The following is a 10,972-nucleotide window of genomic DNA, read 5'->3' on the forward strand; positions in this document are numbered from 1 at the left end:
GAATAACCTCATGATGTCCTCATCATTGGAAACGCACATTGACATTGTACTTAAACGATGAAACATTCTTGATTGCCTCTAAAATTTTGCTCGGCAGGAGAATGTAACAAGGGAGGAAGGCCTTTTTTATTTGAAGTATTCCGAGTCTTGCTTTTAAATTATTTTGTACAATATATTGCCTTAAGGGGATTCTTGTGAGTATACATAAAAGCTTTAAAGATATCAGCTGAGACTTATTATACAATGTTAAGGAACATGGGACCTTTTGGTATTAAAGACTGAGCTAGGCGGAATTGGCATTAAAATGAAAATCTGTAAGCTACAAAAAACAATAAGCTAAAATACAGAACTCAGTCACCAACATAGATTTTATTGTTCTCAAGATTACATTTCAAAATTTGGTGTGACTCGATTTATAAAAATAAATGTAAAATAAAACACTTATGTATAAAAAACATATTTTCATAATGACAAATACAATACAAAGTCTAGCGAGACACACAGGAATAACAAAATACATTATATACTCATATACATAGACAATTATATTATTAATTAAAGAACACTTTCCTTTAACCCCTTAATGACCAGTGCCGTAATAGTACATTGCAGGCAGGAGTTCTCAGAGGACCAGCTCCATAGTATTACGGCACTCTGATCACGGTCACTGTGCCGTTATATCAGCTGCAGGACCACAGATGTAATACACATATGGGCTACTGACAATCCTGTCAGTTTAACCCCGCTCAATAGCACTGTGGCACCTTAGGTGTTGACAGCCCATGGGCGCCCCGCTACAGGTTCACGCCCCCAGGTCTGTCATTGGTATCTGCCTATTAGGCCAACCAATGTTGTGAGAATTCTATGGTACAAAATAGGCAAGGAAACAAATATATGAATGGCAGAAAACTTTTACCATTCACTATGAAAGAATAAATCAGTAAATAAATAATCAAATAAACAGTGTGGGGGACCCTATTTACTCCCAGCGGTACACAGACTGACTTCCACTATAACAGATGGGGTCAGCTTGTTTTAGAGAAAACTAGCCACCAAGTATCCCGACAAGGCTCCAATTAAGGATTTGTGGAAGTGACTTCATGCTGTCCATTTAATTTATTATTTATATGAACACATGATATGGTTAGATATAGGGCCCCAGCAGACAGGGTCACACATGATAGGATTAGATACATTGGCTCAATAGACAGTATCACACATGATAGGCTTAGATGCATGGCCCCAGCAGACAGTATCATACATGAAAGGCTTAAATACATGGCCCCAGCAGACAGTATCACACATGAAAATATTAGGTACAGAGCTCATCAGACAGTATACCACATAATATGCTTAGATACAGGGCCTTAGCAGACAATATCCATATACTTACCCTTTTCACCTCCAAGAGCTGCACAGGGTCTTGACTCCATTCAGCATCAGAACGAAATCTGCGCTGTACATACAACGTACTGACGCTGATCGCCGTCAGGACCCAGCGATGCACCCGCAGCCGAAGAACACTCGAGCAGGGAGTATAAGTATATGGAGATTTTACTGTAGTAATGGGGGCTCATATAGTTTACAACATGGGCCCCAGTTACTACAGTAACTGGTAACAGACGTTCTTCAAGTGGCAATAAGAGGGGGGGGGGGGCGCAGATGTGTGGGGCCCAGGGCACAGGCCCCACTTGCCCTGCCTAAAGGATGGCCCTGTATACAAGCAATTAAATGATCGCTGATTCAAGTCCCAAGGGGGATAAACCAGAAGAGTTAAATTTTGTTCAATTAAGTTTTACAAACCTTTTTTCAATAATTATTATTTTTTTTAAAGTGTACTATTAAAAAAAAATGAATATTTAGTACCGCAATTGTAATGACCAATAGACCAAAAAAAAAGTTAAGCAATAAATTATATGTATGCCAAAATGATACCAAAAAGAACGGCACCATATCTTGCAAAAAACAAGTTCTCATACTCCTACGTCAATAGAAAACAAAAGATGTTAATGCTCTCAGAATGCAGCAACACAAAAATTAAGATTTTCCATAAAACATATTTTTATTGTGCAATTTTACTAAAACCTAAATAAAACTATACATATTTGGTATTGCCACATTTGTATCAATCCATAGAGTAAAGTCAACATCAATGTTTCCGCTAAGTCTTGGCAGCTCCTGAGCGGGGCAGTTAGGGAGCAGGGCAAGTCTCCATCAATGGTGGGCGATCTGATGACCAAAAGTAATAAAGGCTAATATAGCAACAAAATAAGAGAATAAGAAAATAAAAGTAAAATAGGCAGTTATAAACACCAATTATAGGCATCAATGAAAGTATCCCTCTATTACACCACTGTCCCTATAGATAGCGCGAGGCAGACCCCCTGTAAATAGCGCCACACAGACTGCCTGTAGATAGTGGCGCACACACACACCCTGTAGATCGCGCCCACAGACCCCCCGTAGATAGCGCCCCACAGACCCCCTGTAGATAGCGCCACACAGACCCCCTGTAGATAGTGCCACACAGACCCCCTGTAGATAGTGCCACACAGCACCCTGTAGATAGCGCCACACAGACTACTGTAGATAGCGCCACACAGCCCCCTGTAGATAGTGCTACATAGACCCCCTGTAGATAGTGGCACACAGCACCCTGTAGATAGCGCCACACAGCACCCTGTAGATAGCGCTACACAGATCCCCCGTAGATAGCGCCACACAGACCGCGTGTAGATAGCGACGCACACACACACTGTAGATAGTGCCACAGACCCCCTGTAGAGAGCGCCACGCAGCCGCTGTAGATAGCACCACACACATCTCCCTGTAGATAGCACCACACACAAACCCCCCCTGTAGATAGCGCCACACACACATCCCTGTAGATAGTGCCACACAGACCCCCCTGTAGATAGTGCCACACAGACCCCCCTGTAGATAGTGCCACACAGACCCCCTGTAGATAGTGCCACACAGACACCCCTGTAGATAGTGCCACACAGACACCCCTTGTAGATTGCCACACACAGCACCACTTGTAGATAGCCACACACAGCCCCCCTTGTAGATAGACACACACAGCCCCCCCTTGTAGATAGCCACACAGCCCCCCTTGTAGATAAAAATAGACAGTTATAAACACCAATTATAGGCATCAATGAAAGAATCCCTCTATTACACCACTGTCCCTATAGATAGCTCCATACAGACCCCCTGTAGATAGCGCCACACAGACCGCCTGTAGATAGTGACGCACACACACACCCTGTAGTTAGCGCCACACAGACCCCCTGTAGATAGCGCCAGACAGACCCCCTGTAGATAGTGCCAGACAGCCCCCTGTAGATAGTGCTACACAGACCCCCTGTAGATAGTGCCACACAGCACCCTGTAGATAGCGCCACACAGACCCCCTGTAGATAGCACCACACAGCACCGTGTAGATAGTGCCACACAGACCCCCTGCAGATAGCGCCACACAGACCACCAGTAGATAGCGACGCACACACACACCCTGTAGATAGCGCCACACAGACCCCCTGTAGATAGCGCCACACAGACCCCCTGTAGATAGTGCCACATAGACCCCCTGTAGATAGCGCCACACAGCCCCCTGTAGATAGTGCTACATAGACCCCCTGTAGATAGTGGCACACAGCACCCTGTAGATAGCGCCACACAGCACCCTGTAGATAGCGCTACACAGATCCCCTGTAGATAGCGCCACACAGACCGCGTGTAGATAGCGACGCTCACACACACTGTAGATAGTGCCACAGACCCCCTGTAGAGAGCGCCACGCAGCCGCTGTAGATAGCACCACACACATCTCCCTGTAGATAGCACCACACGCAAACCCCCCCTGTAGATAGCGCCACACACACACCCCTGTAGATAGTGCCACACAGACCCCCCTGTAGATAGTGCCACACAGACCCCCCTGTAGATAGTGCCACACAGACCCCCTGTAGATAGTGCCACACAGACACCCCTGTAGATAGTGCCACACAGACACCCCTTGTAGATTGCCACACACAGCCCCCCTTGTAGATAGCCACACACAGCCCCCCCTTGTAGATAGCCACACAGCCCCCCTTGTAGATAAAAATAGACAGTTATAAACACCAATTATAGGCATCAATGAAAGAATCCCTCTATTACACCACTGTCCCTATAGATAGCTCCATACAGACCCCCTGTAGATAGCGCCACACAGACCGCCTGTAGATAGTGACGCACACACACACCCTGTAGTTAGCGCCACACAGACCCCCTGTAGATAGCGCCAGACAGACCCCCTGTAGATAGTGCCAGACGGCCCCCTGTAGATAGTGCTACACAGACCCCCTGTAGATAGTGCCACACAGCACCCTGTAGATAGCGCCACACAGACCCCCTGTAGATAGCGCCACACAGCACCGTGTAGATAGTGCCACACAGACCCCCTGTAGATAGCGCCACACAGACCACCAGTAGATAGCGACGCACACACACACCCTGTAGATAGCGCCACACAGACCCCCTGTAGATAGCGCCACACAGACCCCCTGTAGATAGTGCCACATAGACCCCCTGTAGATAGCGCCACACAGCCCCTGTAGATAGCGTCACACACATCCCCCTGTAGATAGCGTCACTCCCCTACAGATAGCACCACATGCAGACCCCTCCTGTAGATAGCGCCTCACACACACACACCCCTGTAGACAGTGCCTCACAGACCCCCCTGTAGATAGGGCCACACATACCCCCCTGTAGATGGTGCCACAAAGACCCCCCCCTTGTATATAGCTACACACAGCCCCCCTTGTAGATAGCAACACTCAGCCCCCCTTGTAGATAGCCACACACAGCCCCCCATGTAGATAGCCACACACAGCCCCCCTTGTAGATAGCCACACACAGCCCCCCTTGTAGATAGCCACACACAGCCTCCCCCTTGTAGATAGCCACACAGCCTCCCCCTTGTAGATAGCCACACACAGCCCCCCTTGTAGATAGCCACACACAGCCCCCCTTGTAGATAGCCACACACAGCCCTCCTTGTAGATAGCCACACGTCCCCTTGTAGATAGCTACATACAGGCCCCTTGTAGATAGCCACACACAGCCCCCCTTCTAGATAGCCACACACAGCCCCACCTCTAGATAGCACCCCCTTTCCCTTCTAAGTAGCGCCGCACAGCCTCCCCTTCCCTTGTACTTAGTGCAAACAGAGCGGAGAGCTGTAGCCTACCGCTACAACTCTCCGCTCTACCTGACACGACTCACCATCAGGACTCAGGAGGAGGAGGTGGTCATACGGCGAAGATCGGATCACTTTTGTCTGTGGTCGGTGACGGCACAGGACTTGACCAGTTCAGTCACCTGACCTCATGTCAGGTGACTGGATTGGTCCACTCCCGGAACCGACCTCAATTGTCAGCGGACGGCCTGCATGCTGTCTCTGATAAACTGCGCTATCTCCTCCCTCTCTTACCTTCTGGGAGTTCTCATTGGGTGACCGCTACGTGAAGGTGAGTGAGGGAGGAGATTGAGGAACTTCCGCCCGCCGCACTGACAGTGCGCAGGCTTTAAAGTTCTGTGAGTGGGGTGGCTGTGGAAGGTGCGCAGCCGCACACCTTATAGGGAACGTTGGTCAACATGTTATTTTTACCGCAAAGCAAATAGCGGGACCATTATTTTATACGCAGAAATATTTTTTATTTTTTCAGTGTTTTGAAAGCCCTAATTTTTTTATTTTTCAGTTAAAGTAGCCATATAAGGGATTGATTTTTGTGGGACGAGTTGTAGTTTTCATTGGTACCATAATGTTTTGGAATAAATAGTAGTCTAAAGCATTATTGCATGTCAGTGTAAAACTAACAGGTAATCTATTGTGCCCTCCGACTGGCATGGCCTGATAGCTTTTTACTGATGGCATTCGTGGGGTCCTTTATTAGGCCTCTGGCTGCCATGGCAGCCAGTCATAGAGTGCCAACAGGCTGACAGAGGGAGACCCCTCCTTCTGTCAAACAACTTAGATGCTGCTTTTGCTATTGAGGGCACAGCGGGGCTCAGCGCTGATGAATCATATTTCAGAAATGGGATTAGTCTGCGCAGAACCCTGCTGAGCACTTTGATTTTCAGCGGTCACATGCTACGTGCATGTAAACAATCACCGGGAGAGCCACCGTGGCATCGGCGCTGGGGGAAAGGATAGGTAAATACTGTTTCTTTTGTTAATTTATCTCATTCGCATTTATTGGGAAAATAATTCAGAGCACAGATAAACCCTTAAATTGATTATTGAGTATCATATAGAATTGCTACCAAATAGAATTGGCACAATTCCACTTAATCAAATACAATTAGATGATGCATAAATGTAAAAAAGACACATCGCTGACAAGTCTTACCATGTTGTTATTGTGTTTTTAGACATTAAGTCTGACCTGCGCAGTGTTTGGAAGTCCTGATCCTGAAGTAACATGGCTCAAGAATGACAGGGATCTAGAGATAATTGATCATTTTTCTGCCACACTGGAACAAGGAAAGTATGCCAATCTTACTATTAATAAAGTATCTTCTGAGGACTCTGGAAAATATGGCATCAACGTTAAGAACAAGTATGGTGGTGAAACAGTGGATGTCACCGTAAGTGTATACAAATATGGTGAAGAAGCACCTGAAGTAAAACCTGGCCAGCTTCCTAAACCTGCACCTTCACCTGCTCCAGCACCTGCTAAAGCACCTGCCCCTGCACCAGCACCTGCACCTGAAAAAGCCAAATCTGCTCCTAAAGCAGGAAGGTCAGCAAGAAAGTAAAATTGTAGCAATTTAGCAAAGTAAAATAAGAGACATTTATGACAAAGAAGTGTAAGGAAAAAGTGGAGGCGTTGACCACAATGGTATTGCCCACTAGATTCAAGTGGTATTTTCATCTCCACTTGATCTTTGCATTAGCTTCCATAAATAAATCTCAATATGAATGAAAAAGATATCACCCTGGTTGATAAGTGCTAGCTTTGCTTAATATATACTGTATACCAAATTGAGAATGTGTGAATATAGAACAATGAAAGAACATTATAGTACATGTTAGTACAGGTATGTATGACGTCTTATCATTTATGCTACTTCCAATCCCTGTATCCACCCAATAGTTAAAAAAAAAAAAATCTCCAATTACTTTCCCAAATCTTTTAGATTAAATTAATGCCATTTATAACAAGTTTAATTATAAAAAAAAAGAACAATAGACTAATATTTCCCAAATCCATGTTAATTGCACGTTTGGCTCTTGATACATTTGTAATTTATATTACATGACTTAAATTTCAATTGCCAATCTGCAATGGATGTGATTTATGAAGTCATAACACAATGCCTTTCAAGCCCTGATAGTACTTGCTGTCGAATAAACATAGCTGGCAGCAAATAAATCCTGACCCTCTGGAGGTAGTTTAAAAAGTTTTGTACTTTACCGATATCAACAATGCAGCTGGAGAAAAACAAGCCTCAACTTAATTGCAATGCTGTCTGTGCGAAACTTTATAATCTCTTCCTCAGCCACCCAATGTGTATGTGGATTTAATTCAAAGGTTTAATTTATTCTTATCTGGTCTTAGTTTAATATAAAGCGATGAAAAGCAGCACACAGCTTCCATGGATTTTAAGAGAAACAAGCATTGCCCATAGCTAAGATTACCAGATGTGTTATTGTCATATCAACGAGTGCAAATATCAGATTAAGTGTATGTATACATCATTGGAAATTACACATTTCCCTGTAATGCTGGTATCACTTGGCCATATTGGAGTCACCTAATGTTGTTTTCCCTGCTTTGTGCTAATAAACTTAAAAAGTCACCAGTGCTTTTGTCTGCATTAAATCACCGGTCATTTTTGTCCTTTTAGTTACACAAGCATGCTAACAAAGCACTGATACACAAACTACCCGTCACTATTTCGTTGTGTGTTTGTATCATTTTGTACAGTAAGAAAGTTTAGCTCAAGAAACTGTTAAAGTGGACTTCTAGTGATAAAAGAAAAAAACAATCCATGGTGTTTTACAGTAAGTGCTTTTGTACCTGCCCGTAAACCTCGCTGATCTTTACACACGGTGTTATAGAAATAATCTAGGTACAGGCCTGCCTGGACCCTTCCTCCTCAATGACATCATTATAGAACTACAATTTTCTGCACTCCTTGATGTGGACGGGTTGTGGTATGAAATGACTAAGATTGTCTTTCCCTCTATGTTTACATGTCTACCTGCACCCTTTAGAAAGTGGGAGGGATGCCACATTTTAAGGGCACTCACACTAACTGACATAGACATGACCTAAGGAGGATTGAGGGGCCAAGGAACATCAGGGGCTTACATTAAACCTCTTAGGCAACATGGGTTGCACAATAGTTTGGTTGTCCACTATCCCACCAGGATCATCAGACATGAAATGTTGGTAGTCCTAGTGGATGCTATACCACAGGTTCATAAGGTAGTGGAAATTAATGGGCGTAAGGTTTGAATTAAGAAAATGCAAAAGCATTTTAGGGAGATTGATAATTCTCTCTGTTACGAAGGCCGGAATGATCAGCTCCAGCAGAATTGCACAAGTTCTTTACATAATTTTTAGCTGAGAAATAAATGTCTTAAAGGTGTTGAGACTTAAACTTCCACACTTGAAAGAATGCAGCTCATATCATGTCATATATAGGGACTTTTTTTTTTTCAACAAAGAGGTCTTATTAACACGAGCATGTCTGATTAGTGTTCACAAAAAACGGACTGTTTTTCATCCATATATATGTCCATGTTGTGTCCATGTGGGTTCCATGTGTGATCAGTTTTTCTTGTCCGACTTTCTCATCTGCAAGAACTTCTTGGTTTCTCTTTTGGGGTTTTTTCGACATTGAAAAACAGACAGCACACAGATGTGAGTTTCTCACAATGTACACGCAATCTGTGAAAAAAAACGCATGTGTGAATAGTCCTATTGAAATTGCATTGATCAATGTGCTGTCCGTTGTTAAAACAGAACATTGACAAGAAATATGTTTGAGTGAAAAAGGCCAAAGTTTAAGAAGATTTGCAGTTACTCAACTAATGCACCTGTGCCTATTTAGGCCACTTATCAACTCTGTCTCGAATGATTACTGGCATCCATGTCGTAAAGTCACATAAATTGTACTATGCCTCACAGAAAACACACATACATACATACATTTTACACTACCCTTTCCCGGTCCATCAGAGGCGTAGCTAGGGGTTTTAACACAGGGAGGGGCAAAACATATCTCAGTGGGCCCAACCCAGTGGGGGCCCCCTAACGCATGTTTTTCAACTGAAGAGGCGCATTATAATTATATACCAGCCATCATCCCTGTATATGACCCCCATCAACCCTGTATATAGCCTCATCATCCCTGTATATAGCCTCCATCATCCCTGACTATACCAGCCATTATCCTTGAATATAACTCCTTTCATCTCTGTATATACCAGCCTGTCTAGTATATACAGATAAGATGGGGGTTATAAATAGGGATGATGGCTGGTATATACAGGGAAGATGTGGGTTATATACAGGGATGATGGTGGTTATATAAAGGGATGATGGCTGGTATACAGAGGGATGATGGGGGTTAATGCAGGGATGATGGCTGGACTACCCATCATCCCTGTATATAACAACTATAATCCCTGTATATACAAACCGTCATTCCTGTATATAACCCCCATCATTCCTGTATATAACCCCCATCACCCCTATAAATACCAGCCTGACTGGTATATACAGGGATGATAGGGTTTATACACAGGAATGATGGCTGGTATATCCAGGGATGATGGTGGTTATATACAGGGATGATAGGTGTTATATGCAGGGTATGCATGGGTAGTCCAGCAATCATCCCTGCAGTAACCCCCATCATCCCTGTATATATCAGCCATTATCCCTGTATCCATTCATTATTGAGGAAGGGTGCTTTTCTCACCCTCTCTTCTAACACGCAGGCTTCTTCTGCTCCTCTCTGGCGGGCAGCGTTAGAGGTGTGCTCTAGTCTGCAACACGTCTGCTAGATTGAAGAGTATTGTGGCGTCAGGGTTGATTCTAGCTTTTCTGCTGCCTGAGGTGAAAATTGAAGTGGCGACCCCAGATTTTGATTGACTTCCCCCTGGCAGTTGATTTTGATAGATTTTGCTGCATCTGAAAAAATATACAGGGGAATGTTTGGAAATATTGTCAGGTCTTGTATTACTGCATGGTGGCGATTCAAGGGGTTAAAACAACCGGACAGGTTCCCATTAAATATGGAATGGATTGAAAACAATTCCATCTGCCCTGCAATTTTGTTATTATCAATATATCCTATAAAATTACAGTATCAGAACCAAGCTCTGACATATATGGCTCCAGAACAAACTCAGTACATATATAGAGCACCAGAACCAACCTCAGTACCTATACAGCATACAGCCCCAGAACTAACCTCAGTACATATATAGAGCCCCAGAACCAGGCTCAGTACATATATACAGCAACAAAACCAAGCTCAGTACATAAATACTGCACCAGAACCAAGCTCAGTACATATATGCAGCACCTGAACCAAGTTCAGTACATATATACAGCACCAGAACCATGCTCAGTACATATATACAGCCCCAGAACCAAGCTCAGTGCATATATACAGCCCCAGAACAAATACAGCTCAATTTAGTGCAAACCCCTGCCGTATAGGTTTGTACGGGGTAAAACTACAACTCCTAGCATGACCCAAACAATGGTAAGGAGATGCTGAATCACAAAAAAAAAAACACAACACCCATCATTTCACAGCAGATCATACGATGACTACAGTGCTGATTAGAGGCAGAATAAACCTTTACATTAAGTGACTCACAGGTGATGTCTTCTCAGATTCTTGTTGTTCTTTTTATCTTTTCTTCTCCATCCGGTCCAGACCTCTATGATGACTT

General features: G+C 44.0%; 1 protein-coding gene across 1 annotated transcript in view; it reads left to right on the forward strand.

The window, feature by feature from the left end:
• The window catches only part of MYOM2 (myomesin 2), a 140,198-nt gene extending 132,346 nt beyond the window's left edge, over window positions 1–7,852 (forward strand). The window contains exon 36 of the mRNA XM_075861936.1: window positions 6,424–7,852. Coding sequence (XP_075718051.1) covers window positions 6,424–6,810 — 387 coding nt within the window. The 3' untranslated portion in view covers window positions 6,811–7,852. The remainder of the gene's footprint in view (window positions 1–6,423) is intronic.
• Window positions 7,853–10,972: the final 3,120 nt, after the last annotated feature.

The sequence above is a fragment of the Rhinoderma darwinii genome, chromosome 4 (genome assembly GCF_050947455.1).
Source record: "Rhinoderma darwinii isolate aRhiDar2 chromosome 4, aRhiDar2.hap1, whole genome shotgun sequence".
Classification (NCBI taxonomy): Eukaryota; Metazoa; Chordata; class Amphibia; order Anura; family Rhinodermatidae; genus Rhinoderma; species Rhinoderma darwinii.